Consider the following 18,612-nt stretch of genomic DNA (forward strand, 5'->3'; position numbering starts at 1 on the left):
AGATAATGCTGCCTGCTTCTTATTTATAGTGTCACCTGAAAGTGAGACCAGGCATTTACATGGCACTTTTGTAGCTGGCATTGCAAGGAATTTACGTGCCAGATAAGCTAAACATTCGTATGCCCCTTCATGCTTCCATGTTGCCTGGAATGTTGGTTGAAGCATGAAGGGACATGTGAACCTTTAGCGCATCTGGCACGTAAATATCTTGCAATGCCAACTACAAATGTGCCATGCAAACACCTAGTGTCACTTTCAGGTAACGTTGTAAACAAGAAGGGGGCAGCATTATCTCTTGCAAATGTAAACAAACTTGTTTGTCTGAACGATTGGCTGAAAAAGAAGTAGGATGGAGTGGACATGCAGGCTCTAAAATTTTACATTGTTTTATTTTTGAGTGCAGTTGTTGTTTTGTAAGTTGCAACTTTCATGATAAAGAGATTGCACTACATTTGTATTAGGTGAATTGAAAAAACTATTTCTTTTGTTTTTTACTGTGCAAATATTTGTAATAAAAATAATATAAAGTGAGCACTGTACACTTTGTATTCTGTTGTAATTGAAATCAATATATTTGAAAATGTAGAAAAATATTCAATACATTTCAATTGTATTCCATTGTTTCGCAGCGTGACTAAAACTGCGATTAATCGCGATTAATTTTTTTGAGTTAATCATGTGAGTTAACTGCGATTAATTGACCGCCCTAATTGGTAATCAGTCTCTTTGGCATGTGAGCCACTAAACAGTATGTTACAGTCTCAATAGTCAAGTAAACACCTTTGCAAGCACACAAATGGAGAAAGGGAAGCAAGAGAACTATTCAATTATTTGAACCTAAGGGTATGTCTACACTACAGGATTAATCCGAATTTAGATAATTCGAATTTGGGAAACAGGTTGTATAAATTCGATTGTGCGCGGCCACACTAAGCACATTAATTCGGTTTTTAACCACATTAATTCGGTGGTGTGCGGCCACACTACCCCATTAATTTTAACCACATTAATTCGGTGGTGTGCGGCCACACTAACCCTAATTCGAATTAACAAAATCGATTTTGGCGCTACTCCGCTCGTCGAGGTGGAGTACAGAAATCGATTTTAAGTGCCCTTTAATTCGAATTAACTGGCTCTGTAGTGTGGACGGGTGAAGGGTTAATTCGGATTAACGCAGCTAAATCCGAATTAAAGTCGTAGTGTAGACCAGGCCTAAGCCACTTCTCCAAATAAAGTGTGTGGTTTTTGTTCTGCTTTTCTAGGTATCAGAACAAGGGTTGATAGAAATACTTGAAAAAGTGAGCCAGCAAACAGAAAAGAAAACAACAGTAAAGGTAAGTTTTTTTCCAAAGGCAGTGTAAACTTGGTTCAAACCTGTTCCCAGACAATGCAGAAAAATAAAAGGCTAGGGCCAACAATAGTTGCTGCACATATTTCATGCTATTTCAGGAGGATACACTATTTGTATGTTTAAGCTATATAACTGCTTAAATATACATTTAGATTCTTAATTTTACATTTTTGTTAGACAATAGTCCATGCATTTATTTACTAGATCATTTTTTACTCATGACTTGTCAGGTTGCATTTGAATGAAAAGTGGAATTCAATCAGTTGCACAAAAAACATTTTCAGATTTTTTTTAGTTAAATAAAACTACCTTGAATGCACAGAATACATAAGTTTATTAAAACATGTTTTGCATTTAAAAGTGATTCTTTAAACAAAGGAAATATCTGTAGTTTATAGCTGGCCAGCATGCCTTCCAGATTTTAGAACTGGTAGATCTTCTCATACCTCAGTTTTCCTTTTCCAATCTATGAATAAAAATATCATTCCTCCACTTTCATCTCCTGGTTGGTTTTTCAACTTTGCATTAGCTAGTCATTGAATTGAAGTAGTGGAATAGACTGAAAGAAAATATTCTCTCTGCACCTGCAGAAGAGGCTACTGCTTTTAAAAGCTGATTCCGGATTTCAAACTTTGGTTCCATGTGCTTAGCCAGTGACCAGTTCAGATGATTGACTTTCTTTAAATCTTTGGCAGCAAACATGTACTGCTTGAATTATTTTTGTAATGATTAATAGGTAAGTTTAGCCCTTAATGTAGGTTAATTTCAAATTTAATTTTACTAGGTTTTTTTAGAGTATTAAATTAAGTCTAATTTTGATTTATATCATAGAATTTTATCCATCCTGAATAGTTACTAAAGTAACTGAGTACTCAACTATGAAAGTAGCTTTTGACCACAGAAGTTGGACAGTATTTTAGTGCTAGCTATTTTTCCTATTGTCTACACCCTTGGTGATGCTCACTGTGAATCTGCATTACTTCTGCACTAATAAGAGGTTCTGGAAGGTTGTGACAGGCTATTTAAACACTTAGGTAAAAATTCCCTCTTCTAAATGTGTAGCAAGGCCAAAACTCAGCAAAACCATAATAATTCTATAGGATAGGAAATTCAGGCTTTAGAAATATTATATTGGGGACTGTAGCCTTGTACCTTGGAACTGAGTTTCAGGGGGAAGGTTTGTGGGCTGGGGTTGTAGGGCCTGCAAACCACATAGGTCCACTGGTCACAAATATTTTTACAGGGAGCAATGGGCTGTAGCGGCTACAATTCTATAAGTTACCATAGACTGGTTGCCCACAGCCCTTTCTCCATGTTGCCATGCCGGGGAAGGGAAGGATTCTAGATTCCATCCACACAGCACCCATGTGGACTACTAACTTGGATAAGCATTGAGAACTTTGCCCTTAGTGATTAACTTGAGTCTTGAATCTTTGAAGCTGGAAGGAGTTGCTGTAAACTGAATTTATTGTGTTTGTTTCTAGTTCAACAGAAGAAAAGTACTGGATTCTGATGAAGAGGATGATGATGATTAAATGCTCCTATAAGATTGCTTAACTGTCTGGAAAAAGGCAAAGAAAACATACAGTATAGGCAAATTGAAAGTTCTGACAAAACATTTAAATGTATTTGCTTTCTGCATTCTTTTTTTGATAAAGGTCAATAAATAAACAAACTCATGTTCTGTAAAACAAAATTTGAGAAGGGTTTTTATAGCTTAACTTTTTGTAGTATTAAAGAGGCCTGTGTGGTATGGATTTTCCCACCACGTTCTTAGCATGAACTTTCCTTTGTCCTACTCAGCATGTAAGCTATGCTATCAGCACCTGCCACTCCGTAAGTTGTTGCTACCATAAGAGAGGTCTTGGGAGGGCAGTAAATGTGTCTTAGGTTGCAAACAGCCAGAGCCTGTGGGAGCTGAAAGAATGACAACTCTCTCTGTCACAACAGTTGATACAGAAACAAGATATCTTTTAGTTGAGGGGTTATCCAATACCTCACTGGTTCTCAAACTATGGCCGGTGGAACCTTTTGTTGGAGTCTGCAGAATAGAACAGCTGATGAACGAGTTGGTGAGAAGAGAGGTGGTTCTTTGAGAGGACATCTTATGTAGTCTGCTGGATGAAATTGTACATATCATATAGTTTGATTGAACCAGTTTCTTCTGGAAACTGTCAAGTTGTCTCTCACTGGTGAGTGGTCTCTGTCTCTGCAGAATGAGGTTAAAAAGTTGAGTAGAGTGGATATTCAGTTGTGACTGAAACTTAATTGGATAACTAATGTAATACAACTCTATTCAGATAGTTGGTAACACATGTTCTTTATTCTCCTATTTATTAAATGGTTGGAGTTTATTTTTGTCAAAAAAGGAAAGGCACCTGCTCTAAATTCCATGTGACTTGCATGCATAAAGTAAAACTGACCCTGTGTTGTCGTCTTATTTGAAAATACAGTTTGAAAATTTGTGGTACAAATACTGTTACATCTTGTGTGATAAGATGGAAGTGAAAAGGGGAGACTTCACTACCAGAGAAGAGCTGTTTTCTGCTTTCATTTAAGAGCAACAGTGTACACTATTCCAACTGTAACGGTTTGGAACTGATTAAAATTTTGTTTAAAAAAGTATGAGCAGTAGTGACTGTTTTTTCCATCTGTGTGAATATTGTAAAAACTTTGATTACTACAGCTAGTGTTTGTCAATTTTGTATTTTTAACTTGCAGTCTACATTACCAACTTCCTTATTTAAAATGGCACTCGATTGTAGGCTATAGTGCTTAGTTCTACAAAGGTGATACCTCTGTGCAACTCTTCATGTTAACAAAAACCCAACCATTTAATTTTAGTGCAGTGAGAAGTTAATAGAAAAGCCTATTTGTTTAAAAAACCGATTTGATTCCTTTCAGAGAGCAAACTGGCTTTTGCAGTAATAATGTCTACTTTTTCATTGTAAATAAGTAAGATGTGAAAACCCAGTACAATTTGAATCTCATGTGATATCAGGGCTTTAGTCTGCAGTTGTAGGGTATACTGGTAAACTGTTTAAAGTGCTCTTTAAGTTTGCTCCCCATCTTTCTTAACATTAACCATCTCATTATTACTAAAGGAGGATCTTCCATTAGATGGGTTTAAGATGCTACTGAATTTACTTAAATTTAGTTTAGGCCATTTCCTTACATATCAGAAGAGTGAAACTGCTTAGTGTGGTGAGATGTTGTTAGATGTTTGGCTGCACGTGTGTATTCTCTGTGTGCTGTCCCAGCTCTGCACAGACAGTTGGTACAGCAGACCTCGATCGCACTGCCCAATAACCACAGACCCGTTTGTAGCGAAGGAACTCTTGTCATGTTTGTCACTGAAGCATGGTCCTAGTGTACAGGTACACTAATACATGTATGCCCGTTTCAATGGACTAGTTCAGTTAATGGTGGGACTTTCCATTATCCCCTAGGCCAGCCAAAGACACTCCCTCAGACTTCATTTTATATATCAATACAAACAAGTTATATATTACCCCTCTGATGTGATTCGTTACTGCCCCCTGACATGGGTTGTTACCATCCATTACCTTGTACATGTTGATTTGATCAAAACATCTCTATCCATCATATTGTTATCCTGACCTTATCTTTAGGAGGGGTCAATATGCTCTCGTTATCTTTGCAGGGCAGTGTTTGTACCATACTTGGTATGGGGTGTTTGTGTTCTTGTGCGTAGCACTGCTTAGGAATGTGTTTCTACAATATCAGTCCTGTTCTTGCCAGATTCTGTGAGCAGGCCCTGCCTTTTACTCACAACTTAAGTTTGCTTCATAGCAGCAAAGCTTTGAGTCATTTTGGGACTGAAGCAGTCATGTTTCTCATACTGGGTTACAAAGAGTGGGAGATAAGTGTCAAACATCTAGTGAAACATATCAAACAGAGTTGTTATAGTGCAGACCTGTCCATTTCAGCTGAAAAAAATAGGTGGGTTTTATAAAAAAAAAAATTAAGTGCCCTAAATGTTCTGGAACCTGCTTACTTGAAGGACTGCCCCTTCTCTGTGCCATGTATGATCATAGTAACAGCAATGATGGAACTGCTGAGGTGGGGGGCTTCTGTGACTTTAGAATTCACAGATGCTGTTTCAGAGCAAGAAGAACTTGACCACATGCAGACTATACTGCAAATCCATTGTTTTGAAGAGGTATTTGGGGGAGAGCTGTGATGAGGGGAGTCTTGGTTTGCTCAGTGAGATTTGCTGTATGTATTGCACTATATTAATGGATGGATGACCTAGAATTGAGCATAGGTGTCGTCTTGGTTTTTAAAAAACTACACCCCAACCTATCACTGGTTGGGCAGTTCTAGTCAAACATTAAAAACTTGGTTCAATGTGCCACATCATTTTAGTGTCTCCTTGTTTTGATAACTGAAGCGCTCTAGCAGTTTTGAACCATCCATCCATGTTACCCATGCTCAGGACTACTTATTATTGTAAGTATCTGAGATACTTTGACTTCTGCAGGGGAAATTAAGATTACTGAAACTTTTGAGAAGCTTTCAGGGAGGCAATCACAATAGTATCCCAACAGACAAGGCTGAAGATGCAAGCAGTTTCCTCCAAATGAAAAGTTAGACAGTGATTGGGAAACAGCTCAGACTCAGGTCAAAAAAAAATCAAAAAAAAAAAATCAATGCTGAAGCTTATTACAAACACTATTACGGGAGCTGTTTTATTAATTGCATAGAAATAGGTTTGAAGTATAAAGTATTTTGCAGTAAGTATTGTACCGTATTGAAATTTTTGTTAGGAGTTGCATCTAGTTTGTTACTAGCAACATTTTAAAAGCTTTAACTAGTTAATTTCAGATCCACTTACATTTATCTCTCGTTTTTTCCCAAAAGGAGTAAAAGAGCAGGATTAGAAGTGTATTTTCCAAAGGAGAGGGGTCACTGAATAAACAGCATGACAAATCTTGTTGCCAAAGCTAGTCCGCATAATAGGTTTATAATAAATACCTAATGAAATATACTTGGACTGTTTGAATATGTTGCATTGAATTCTTACTTCCATATCTCTTTTTATACTTGATAGTAATATACTATTGCAACTATTAAAAGCATCTAATTAACTGAATCTCTCATTATTCAACTTCATTTTTTACTGAAGCAGGCAGATAGGCAATCTTTTGTTTAAGAGAATGCTGTAATTAAAAACTGAAGTTAATCCCCACAAATCAATTGTAAAAATGTGCTCACGCTTTCTCTTTAAATAAGTTTACCCATATTTTAATCTTAAATTTACAAATGATACCTTGCACCTTCCAGCTAAACATGTCCAGGCACTTTATAGAAAATAAATTTGGCCATGAAACAACCCTATGTTAAGTAGGTAATTAACCCAATTTTAAATAGAGTAACAATAAGGGATTTGCCATAGGTCATATTCAAAGTCTGTTTTGAGGACCAAAAGTACAGTCCATGTCTCCTGCTGTAATTTAAGCACAAGATCATCTTTTTTCTCAAGTTGTTTATAAATAGTATGGGGCAGAAAGGGAAGGACATACATCGAAGTCATCTAGAAATAGGAAATATCCCATTTAAATCCAACTGCTTCTGTAACTTTTTCCCTTTTATATGCAGGCCTTTATATTAGGTTAAAGAAAAAAGCTCAAAGGGAGAAAAGCATGTTCAGTGGTAATATGAAGGTGTGGGGAAGGGGAAGCCATCCAAACTTAATGTAACTATTCCTAAACCATCCTTAGGCTTAAAGTAAAATAATCAAACATTAAGTTACAATAACAGTGAGAAGACCGTGCTAAAGGGAGTTGGTTTTTAAATAAGTAGTCAAAGTTAAGAACATTTTCAAGAATCATTACTTTTACTATTTTTCTTTTCCAACATTTGGCACAAATCCAAGGCAAGTTAGAAAATTAAATGAACCCAAATTATTTAGAAAAATATACATGCAACCTTCATCTTACAGTTTTTTCATTGGTGTGCACAGGCTGCACCTTTTACTTCTCTCATAAAAAATTATTTGAAAACAATCACATGGGAAGTCCTCCAATTTCACAGTGCCCTAAGCATGGTATCAATACCACCATAAAAAATCAAAATGGTCTATATTACTATTTTATAAAAGAAACAAAATGTTAATTGGATGTGACCACCTGTAAACCAAAACTATCATTAAGAACCTGAATTGTGCTATTGAAGTCTTTTTCTTTTTAATTCACACTTAACATGTTTTCAGTTTAAAAAACTTTTTTTAAGAAACAAGTTCCACATCTAAGCTTCCATCTAATTATCTATGAGCATCCTTTAAAATATCACCTTTTAAAATAGGATAACATGCAGCCAGTTTCTGCAAACTCTTACTTTTCCTGCCAGATAACTTACCTAGTAGCTGTAGGCTTCGTGCAGAGGTGTGAATGTGTGTGGCTTTGTTTGATTTGTTCAGGGGGAAAAGCCAAATGTGTGTGTTAAGCATGCTTGTTTCTGCACAGAAATTAATATTTTAATTTGGATCTGAACATTCTTCAGTCCAAAGCTGTTCTGCGGCGAGAGCATTTTATTTTATTCCATCCCCAGTAGTACATGATCCTACAGACCCTATGCAGGTAAATGTTCCACTGAAATCAGGGGGCGCTTTGTCTATATAGGGACTGCAGGATACTACCGTTCATCTCATTTAAAGGTGTTTACGTCATGCTGTAGATTTTTATGGACTGTTTGTGCAGCCAGTTGCAATATACAGAAATTACATTAATTTCTAAAATGCTATTAAATAAATATAGTGGTTCATAGCATTATAATAAAAATAGAGACTTTTGAATTCCTTCTGGCAATAAATATAATATAACCAATTTAGTGACAAAAACTGAAAAGAAAAAAATAATTCAATGCCTTTTAAAAAACAGGAGTGGGTAGCTAGAAAGTATTATATAGCCTTTCTCCTCTACTGTTATAAGTAATTTCTTAATAAGTGCTTTGAAAGTGGAATGGGAAACAATCACTTCTTTCTGTCTAAATACTTTGACATTTCAATATGTCTCAGTTTCCTGAAATCAGTCACAAATTGGCTGGGGAGGGGTTTCCACGATAAACAGAGGATTCAGTCTTCAAAAGTGCAAGCCATATGGGAACATTCTGCCTCTGCTAAAGATTCATCTTTATGATCCATTTTTGAAAGCAGTTTCTAAGCATCATTTAATTCTTTAATGCCCAGCATGAGGATCTTGAAACTGGCACCACCTGGTTCTTTAGTTTTTGGCAGCAAATTCACACTTCCTTGTTAGTGTTCTGATAGCAAGTCACCAGAACAGTCTTTTGACAGTGAAATACTTGGATCTCTTTTGTTGGATAAATCGCTGTCGTCACTGACATTCTCTGCTGAAAGTGCCACACTAACTGTGTGTCTTCGGTGCATTAGTTTACTTCTAAGAGGAGCATCTATCACATCATCCTGTTTCGCAGGTTCACCATTGCTTTCTGCGTCAATAATCTTAACTTTGCTCTGGTCCAACATCTGGTCAATAGGTTTTAACTTGGTCTTATCAAAGCTCTTAATAGCTAACTGTGGGAAAGAAAAAATGGTAGATGTTAAAGGCACTGTATATTTTTCAGTCCATAAAAAGGTCAAAAGACTACATTTTAAATATAAGCCTACAGATTCATTCCAAGGTCTACTTTTATTATACAGTAGTATCAAAAAGTACGTAAGGCATATAGCCAAGGATTAAAAGTGCTTTACAAAGAAGCATAATCATTACATTTTACATATGGGGAAACAAGTACAGAGATATTAAGTAATTTGCCTAGACTATACAAAAAGTCACCACCAAAGCTAGGAATAAAACTCAAGCTGTCTCATATTCAGTGCTCTCTCTAAATCAAGGACTCAAGTACCTAAGCAACCACCATTTCTACCCTCCAAGACTACTGAGATCACCCAAATTGTCACTGCTCTCAGTTGAGACTTCCAGGCGTAATTGGACTGGATGCAGGATCCTTGTCTGCCATAGTGTCTCTGTAGCTGTCCTCAAGGCCTCTCCCTTTCATTCACTGCATCTTTAACTATTTTAATTCCCCCTTTCACACCTACACCTCCCCATCTTGGTTATTTTTTGCTTGGCAAAGGGGTGGTTCTCCTGGAACACTGGATATTTTACAGGAGTTACTTTAGTATTTTTAGTTAACTTTAACTAAAAATAAAGTCCAGGTATATTAATGATAGATGGTCTATAAATAAGAATAATCAAAAATAGTCATTACCAAAAGCTTTTCCTGAAACAAGATCTTCCAAAAGTTTCAGAATGGGCATCTCCAAAATTCAAATTAATGTAATAATTTAGAACTCAAAGCTCTAGTAAAATCATAGTGCTAACAGCCACCCATGGCAGAAGTACTGTATATTGTTTTTGCACATCAACTTTTTGGAAACCCCCATCTTGGTATGACCTACTGCCTGATCCACAACCAAAAGTCCGAAATCCCACTGTTAACTAAACCGTTGATGTATTATGGTTAGTATTGGTTAGAAGTAATAACGTATTGAGCATCTTCACTTGAAGATCTCAAAGTGCTTTACAAAACCTCATAACTTTATGAAGCAGAAAAGCATTCTTCCATTTTACAGGTGGGGAATCAGTGGTGGACTGATTAAGTGACTTGCCCAATGTCACAAAAGAAATCTGTGGCAGAGCTGGGAATGGAACTCAGGAGTTCCAACACCCAGTTTGCTGCCTTAATTACTTGCAAACAATCCCTCCCTAACAATGGGCACATTAGCGCTTATAATGTAAGAACCATCTGGAATCTCAACACCAAGGTCTCCCACCTTAATGGTCTCTTCTAGGATTCTTGCTCAACCTACTTAAAACCCCCCAATAGTGTCAGTTTCATCTCCGCTTGACTACAGCTCTTTTCTCATATGTTCTGGCCCTCTAAGGCTTGATATATATATCCCAGATTGCTCTGGGCAGGACACAGACAACACACAGATGGAGCCTGCAACGAGTAACTAAACAGAGGAGATGTAAGAACTGACATGAGTACTCCAGAAGTGTAGAAGCAAATAAAATTACTATATAAAGAACTCAAGCAAACATTTTCTCCTACCTGATGCAATAATTCGTCATCAAAATTAGGGACACTTTTATCTCTTGTTATTGTTCTCCGTAAATATTTTGATCTAAAAATATATTTTAAAAGGATTGGAATTAACTACAAAGCAACATGTCTTTAGTGACAGTCTCTCTGCAACATAATCTTGTGGACTCATCAGCCACAAGATGGCAACATTTCAATAACATACAAAGATCGGGTACCTGAAGTGTGTGTTCATATTAAAAACAAAAACAGAAAAAAAATCTAGTATTTTCTGTGGATAAACAACTATTGAGCATAGAATATACTTTGGATTTTACTACAGGCCACCTAACTAGGAAGAGGTGGATGAGGCTTTTTTTAAACAGCTAACAAAATCATCCAAAGCACAGGACTTGGTGGTGATGGGAGACTTCAACTACCCAGACATCTGGTGGGAAAACAACACAGCAGGGCACAGATTATCCAATAAGTTCTTGGAATGTATTGGAGACAATTTTTTATTTCAGAAGGTGCAGGCAGCTACTAGGGGAGAGGCTGTTCTAGATTTGATTTTGACAAATAGGAAGGAATTGTTGAGAATTTGAAAGTGGAAGGCAGCATGGGTGAAAGTGATCATGAAATGATCGAGTTCATGATTCTAAGAAATGGCAGGAGGGAGAACAGCAAAATAAAGACAATGGATTTCAAGAAGGAAGCCTTTAGCAAACTCATGGAGTTGGTAGATAAAATCCTATGGGAAGCAAGTCTTAGGGGAAATACAATAGAAGACAGTTGGCAATTTTTCAAAGAGACATTATTAAGGGCACAAGAGCAAACAATCCCACTGCATAGAAAAGATAGGAAGTATGGCAAGAGATCACCATGGCTTAACCAGGAGATCTTCAATGATCTAAAAATCAAAGAGTCCTACAAAAAGTGGAAACTAGGTCAAATTATAAAGGATGAATATAAACAAATAACACAAGTATATAGTACAAAATTAGAAAGGCCAAGGCACAAAACGAGATCAAACTAGCTAGAGACATAAAGGGTAATAAGAAAACATTCTACAAATACATTAGAAGCAAGAGGAAGACCCAGGGTAGGCCCGTTACTCAATGACGGGGGGAAATAATAACAGAAAATGTGGAAATGGCAGAGGTGCTTAATGACTTCTTTGTTTCAGATTTTACCAAGAAGGTTGGTGGTGATTGGACATTTAACATAATGAATGCCAGTGAAAATGAGGTCGGATCAGAAGAGGCTAAAATAGGGAAAGAAGAAGTTAAAAATTACTTGGACAAGTCAGATGTCTTTAAGTCACCAGGGCCTGATGAAATGCATCCTAGAATTCTCAAGGAGCTGACAGAGGCGATATCTGAGCCATTAGCAATGAATTTTGAAAAGTCATGGAAGATGGGAGAGATTCCAGAAGACTGGAAAATGGCAAATATAGTGCCAATCTATAAAAAGGGAAATAAGGAAAACCCAGGGAATTATAGACCAGTAAGCTTAACTTCTGTACCCAGAAAGATAGTGGAGCAAAGAATGAAGCAGTCAATTTGCAAACACCTAGAAAATAATAAGGTGATAAGTAACAATCAGCCTCGATTTGTCAAAAACAAATCATGTCAAACCAAGCTGATAGCTTTCTTTGACAGGGTAACAAGCCTTGTGGATTGGGGGGGGAGGGAGGGAAGCGGTAGACGTGGTATATCTTGACTTTAGTAAAACTTTTGCTACTGTCTCGCATGACCTTCTCATAAAGAAACTAGGGAAATGCAACCTAGATGAAGCTACTATAAGGTGGGTGCAAAACTGGTTGGAAAGCCGTTCCCAGAGAGTAGTTATCAGTGGATCACAATCATGCTGGAAGGGCATAACAAGTGGGGTCCCGCAAGGATCAGTTCTGGGTCCGGTTCTGTTCAATATCTTCATCAATGATTTAGATAATGGCATACACAGTACACTTATAAACTTTGTGGATGATACCAAGCTGGGAGGGGTTGAAAGTGCTTTGGAGGATAGGATTATAATTCAAAATGATCTGGACAAACAGGAGAAATGGTCTGAAGTAAATAGGATGAAATTCAATAAGGACAAATGCAAAGTACTCCATTTAGGAAAGAACAATCTGTTGCACACATACAAAATGGGAAATGACTGCCTAAGAGAGAGTACTGCGGAAAGGGATCTGGGGATCATAGTGGACAAGCTAAATATGAGTCAACAATGTAACACTATTGCAAAAAAAGCGAACATGATTCTGTGATGTATTAGCAGGAGTGTTGTAAGCAAAACATGAGAAGTAATTCTTCCGCTCTACTCCACGCTGATTAGGCCTGAACTGGAGTATTGTGTCCAGTTCTGGGCACCACATTTCAGGAAGGATGTGGACAAATTGGAGAAAGTCCAGAGAAGAGCAACAAAAACGATTAAAGATCTAAAAAACATGACCTATGAGGCAAAATTGAAAAAACTGGGTTTGTTTAGTCTGGAGAAGAGAAGACTAAGAGGGGACAGGAGAACAGTTTTCAAGTATGTAAAAGGTGGTTACAAGAAGGAGGAAGAAAAATTGTTTTTCTTAACCTCTGAGGCTAGGACAAGAAGCATTGGGCTTAAATTGCACAAAGGGAGGTTTAAGTTAGACACTAGGAAAAACTTCCTGTCATGGTGGTTAAGCACTAGAATAAATTGCCTAGGGAGGTTGTGGAGTCTCCATCATTGGAGATTTTTAAGAGCAGGTTAGACAAACACCTGTCAGGGATGGATCAGTGGTTCTCAAACTAGGGCTGCCGCTTGTTCAGGGAAAAACCCTGGCGGGCCGGGTTTCCTGCCACGTCCGCAGGTTCGGCCGATCGCGGCTCCCACTGGCCGCGGTTCGCCGCTCCAGGCCAATGGGGGCTGCAGGAAGGGCAGCCAGCACATCCCTTGGCCTGTGCCGCTTCCTGCCTAGGAGGGAGTACTGGCCTGGAGCGTTGGCCTGGAACGGCGAACCGCGGCCAGTGGGAGCCGCGATCAGCTGAACCTGCGGACGCGGCAAGTAGACAAACCAGCCTGGCCCGCCAGGGGCTTTCCCTGAACAAGCGGTGGCCCTAGTTTGAGAACCACTGGTCTAGATAATACTTAGTCCTGCCATGAGTGCAGGGGACTGGACTAGATGACCTCTCGAGGTCCCTTCCAGTCCTATGATTCTATGTATAAGAGCTTAAATACAAGTATCTGCAATTATCAAAAGAGTCATCATCATCACAGTTTTCAAATATCTCAGTGAAGCAGTGCTTGGAGGAGATTTTCAAAGCAGTCTAGATGCTTTTGCCACACATTAAAATGAATGAGAAATGTGTAGTAAAATCCCTTAGACTGCTATGAAAATGCCAGCCAAAGCTTATCTGGAGTGTGATATACGCGTCACCCATTTTCTTCTTTATTTAAAAAGTTAGGTTTCTTACTTGTTGGGAAATGATGTCAGTGGTATTTCAAGGAGGTTTCTATGCTTACTTGTTAAATCTGTTGATTGATTGGACCAGTTGAAGTCGTCTGCTGATGGGATCATCTGCTGTCTCAGGTAACTTAACATTTACTACAGGTTCAAAAAACCAGGAGCGGGGATGGAGATGGAGGGTGAGAAATTAAATTTCAGTCATATTTTAGAATCAAGTTAGAACAGTTTTGAATAGAAAAGTGGTATCTGCTGAACTTAATTTTTAAAATCACATTAAAAACTATAACAGAAGTCATCTGAACCAGTCACATTTTCTTCTTCTTGGATGTTTTAAGCCATTTTAAGTTGCAAAAAGAAAGAAACATAGCCCTGATCAGATGAGCATGACTGTCCCAGCTTCACAAGGGCATTTTGTTAAACTATGTAAAAATAGTTCTCGAGTTCAGGGACTTCAGTTCAAATGTTTCCAAGTCCGAATCAGTTGACGAACAACCACCACATAATCCCAGTGTTATTCAGATTTATTATGTCATGGCTATCTTACAGTTCTATGAAACTGCCACCATCATTCCTGAAAGTAGCATTTCTGCCTCTCGCATCAGGATACTTCTCTAACTCTCATGTTAAACTACAAAACATTTATCATCTTTCTTAAGAAAAATGTCAGAAAATCACCATAATCATTTGTAAAAGCTCACCAAAATTTGCAGGTTGGCCAAAGCAAGTTTTTAAAGCAGTGACTCAACTTCATTTAATTATCAACATCATCATTCACAATACTAAGACCTACTGCCCGATCCACAACCAAAATCTGAATCCCTCTGTTAACTAAAGCCTTGATGTATTATGTTTAAACTGATCACATGTTAAGGGCCCAGAGGCTACTCTTAGTGTCCCATTCTAGCTTCAAAAACCTGCTGTGGAGCTTGTCACCACTGTCACAGCAACAAACTTCCCAAAATAGGCAGGCATGGGCATTGTGTACCGTGGATTCTAATTAGCTCCCAACATTATTTTAAACTACTACTAAAACTCTGATTTTTTTAAAATGTATTTCTCATGAAAAGATGTGATTAGTCCTGTAGCAGGAATAGCATTATAATTTTGAAAACAGTAGCAACACTGAAAACCAAACTGCATTCATACATTTGGACATCATTATAAATCAATTATTTTAAGAGATACACATTATATTTTGATTCAACCTTATTGATGCCTGTCCAAAAGTGTCTGATGTCATAGTTATGGTAACAAAGTTACATACGTTTGTAGAGAGTCCTCAAAAAATCAATACTGAAGTTTATCTATTGAATAAGTTAAGTAATTTTGGTAGAAATAAGATTTTTTCCCTGTAGTGAACGTTATTAAGATGGATGAGCTTTTGAAGCATAGGCAAATAGGGCAAAACATCCATATGGGTACAAGCTAATTAGAAAGAATGCTGGACTTAGTCGATCACTGTTCCTTAGGGCAAAACAAACAAAGGGATATGTCTGACTCCAAACATCTGGGTGCTACTAAAAAAAGTAAAAATAAAATTCCATTCATCCTGCAGGAGGTTATAACATCACATAAAAAAAATTAACATATAAAAATAAATGAAGTTACGGGCTGTAATCACAGTTCCCAGCAGAAGACTGAAAGGCACTTCGCTTCTCCAGGACTTCCTGGGTATGTCTACACTGCAATTAAACACCCCCAGGTGGCCAGTGACAGCTGACTTGGACTTGGGCTAAGGGCTGTTTAATTGTGGTATGGATGTCCAGGCTCAGGCTGAAGCCCAAGCTCTGGGATGCTCCCCTCTCACTGGGTCCCCAAGCTTGGGCGCCAGCCTAAGACCGAATGGCTACACCGTAATTGAACAGCCTCTTAGCCAGAGCCCGCAAGCCTGAGTCAGCTGACATGGGCCCGCTGTGGGTTTTAATTGCAGTGTAGACATACCCCCTGATGCTAAGTGCTAACACAAAATACATTACATAACATATGTATGTATTAGGTAGGCAAGCAGTGTGTGCTTCAGTGTGTTGGTTTGGATTGCACCAGGTGTAAGGATATTTCAGGACCACCAACCAGACCCGCAGGTTACCTTATGAACCTAGCAAAGCAAAAACCACTGCTTGCTGTAGCAGACAAAAACCACTGCTATCCCTGAGTTCAAATTCAAGGAACGTGTGTATTTCAACATAGGTACAGAATGCTACCGCCCAGTGATCAACTGGGATGTAACGAGTCGATGAACTAGCTGCATGTACACAAACAAAAGCAGAGACTTAAGTCTTCCTTACACCAGGTGCTGCCCTTTTCTGATGCTAAGCACGAATATGCCACTTATCTTTCCTGTTATATTGCTCCCCCTCATATCAGTTCATCTGAGAAACTGAAGAGCTGCAGGTGGATTTTAAGGCAAGACTGGCACTTTGCCATAGCTTAGTGCAGAGTTAGTAGCACTGATTGTATTTGTTTCCAAACATGAGCAGCTAGTTAGCACAACTACTGAGAGTACTTCCTTCACACAGTTTTCAAGGCAGCTTTTCAGCATAAATAACTTTAAACTCAGATTCTGCCTATTTACTTGACTATTTGAACATATTTTTTTCAGATGAAATAGGTCTTCGGTGAAGTAACATAGATCCTAGCCCTCTCTTCTTTCCACATACCTCTCTTAAAAAATTATCCTTACATATATTAAGAGAAGACCACAAAGCAAACACACAGGAATACTGAATTAACAAATTCTCTTCTCCCTTTGTATAAACACAAATGGACCTCTGTACATTACAGATTCCATACTGTGTAAAAGGAACAGCCAACCTGAAATCTAGTCACAATTTTAAAAAGTAAACTAAAAGCAGTGTCAGGTACCACCCTCTCTTCAATTCCCCAGCAGCTGTGATGGTTTTACTGCCACATTTTCCCCACTGTTAAATGTCTCTCTTCTGTTGATAGAGACTCACGAGCAAAAAGAGAAAACTGACTACTCAGAAGAGACTATGAAAGTTGCGCAAAGTAACATCAAATGCACAAGGTAAATTTAACAGCCAAATTACTTTCCCTCCTCCAATCTTTTTCAGTTCCAGTAAATTTAGGTGTTACCTGTAATAAACAGTATGTAAAGCAGCTGACTGTTCCTTAAAGCTATATTATGTATAAAATAAATACTACAGAATATCTGATCTAGCACACATTCATCCCCAAATCTCTTCTTTCTATTTATACTAATAAAAATGTGACACATACCTTTTTTCCTGATCTTGATAGTAACATGCTGCTCATAGTCTGTTTCTCCTCCCTCCGCTGATGTTGGTGCATAGCTTGGTGCTGTTTGTAGCAACTTCATGATATTTGAATTCTTAACAACAAGAGTTTCAGTTTTCACCATTATTAGAACAAAGAAAACATCAGTATACATTAGGGTTCCAGTAGTCAATGTAGAATGTGCTGGTTAATCATTTTCAGCCAAAATGATTGCAACAAACAGCATGATATACACCTTTATAAATACAAACCTACAATTACATGACTATTTTAATCCCAAGTTTAAATGGAAGCAGAAATTCGTCTAATGTTCCACAAGCTCTGCTATTCCAAACTGGTGAGCTAAAGGTTGTATTCTTCACAGATGTTCTACCATTAAAATATTCCAGATTTGGAAAAGATGAACGTTACCAATTCTACAAATTGCTGTTTTAAACCGGGTAATTTATGGGTTGATCTAATTTATGAATAAATAATAGAAGTAATAAGATCCAGGCAGCAGTGCACTTTAGGGCCACTATCACATGCCTTGGGGGCTGTTATAGAGCACAAAGCTGAAAGCAGAGTGACTGTAATCACCCAAGCAGTGCAATAATCCCGTCTAATTTAATATTGTGGAGCGTTTATTGCTATTTCTAAATGGGGAAGTTAGATCTGTGCATTTAACTAAACATTATTTAGGTGGGATTCCCATCACTCACAGCCAATTAGAATATCCCAATTTTGTCTTGAGTTCTAAAGCATTACTAAAGCAATAACTAGGGGAGCAGCCATAGTAGATTCCCAGAGTGCTCTTCCCTCAGAGCATGACTATATACTATATATGGGCCATATCCATGTGGCTCAGAAAGGAGGCTTTTGCTGTTTTATATTTTAAAATATAATCTTCCTCCCATTTTCTTCTTAAAAAAAAAAAAGTACAGTCACTTTAAATTTCCCTGACTCACTGAACACAGTGTGTTACAAGAGGTAGGCACGCCCCAAAGGGCAAACAGACAATAATTCAGGTAAGGGAGAGTGTGAGGCGATTACTAGAGAAGATGAGACTAGTGTAGGATGTATTCTTGGAAGAGAGGGCACCAGACAGGCAAGGAGTGGGGCACTGTTCCAAGCATAAGGTAGCAGCCTGAAAAAGGACAATAAAAGGAGTGGTTTAGGAAGAGAGTAGGGAGTAAGAAAAGGCAATAGGCTGAAGCAAGAAGACTTGGAGGCAAGATCATGCATGACCTCTGAAGGGGAGGCTGAGAAGGGCTTGAGTTTGACATGGTAAGAAACAGCAAAAGGGAGTGAAGGGAAAATGTGGAGATAGCTGGAGTGAGGAATACAACTAGCAGTGCGGCTGATATCAAATTTGAGGGGGAGAGAAGAAAATGGAGGACTGGAAAAAAAGGTTTCTGTAATCAAGGTGAGACATCAATCAGGGAGTGAGCAAGGTTTGCATCAGAAGAGAGGTACGTATGGATGTGGAGAATGAGGGGGAAACTGTATT

At 38.1% G+C, this 18,612-nt stretch overlaps 2 protein-coding genes across 4 annotated transcripts in view; one reads left to right on the plus strand and one right to left on the minus strand.

The window, feature by feature from the left end:
• Positions 1-3,236, plus strand: part of PDCD5 (programmed cell death 5) — a 10,172-nt gene extending 6,936 nt beyond the window's left edge. The window contains exons 2-3 of the mRNA XM_026652771.1: positions 1,263-1,334; positions 2,836-3,236. Coding sequence (XP_026508556.1) covers positions 1,263-1,334; positions 2,836-2,886 — 123 coding nt within the window. The 3' untranslated portion in view covers positions 2,887-3,236. The remainder of the gene's footprint in view (positions 1-1,262; positions 1,335-2,835) is intronic.
• A 3,788-nt stretch (positions 3,237-7,024) lies between these two features.
• Positions 7,025-18,612, minus strand: part of ANKRD27 (ankyrin repeat domain 27) — an 88,803-nt gene continuing 77,215 nt past the window's right edge. For all 3 annotated transcript variants that reach the window (XM_029911794.1, XM_026652690.2, XM_026652689.2), the window contains exons 26-29: positions 17,106-17,217; positions 13,925-14,006; positions 10,454-10,526; positions 7,025-8,909 (exon numbers count right to left, since the gene is read on the minus strand). In XM_029911794.1, coding sequence (XP_029767654.1) covers positions 8,628-8,909; positions 10,454-10,526; positions 13,925-14,006; positions 17,106-17,217 — 549 coding nt within the window. In that variant the 3' untranslated portion in view covers positions 7,025-8,627. The remainder of the gene's footprint in view (positions 8,910-10,453; positions 10,527-13,924; positions 14,007-17,105; positions 17,218-18,612) is intronic.

Source organism: Terrapene carolina, unplaced genomic scaffold (assembly GCF_002925995.2).
Source record: "Terrapene carolina triunguis isolate 2854851 unplaced genomic scaffold, T_m_triunguis-2.0 Scaffold130, whole genome shotgun sequence".
NCBI lineage: Eukaryota > Metazoa > Chordata > Testudines > Emydidae > Terrapene > Terrapene triunguis.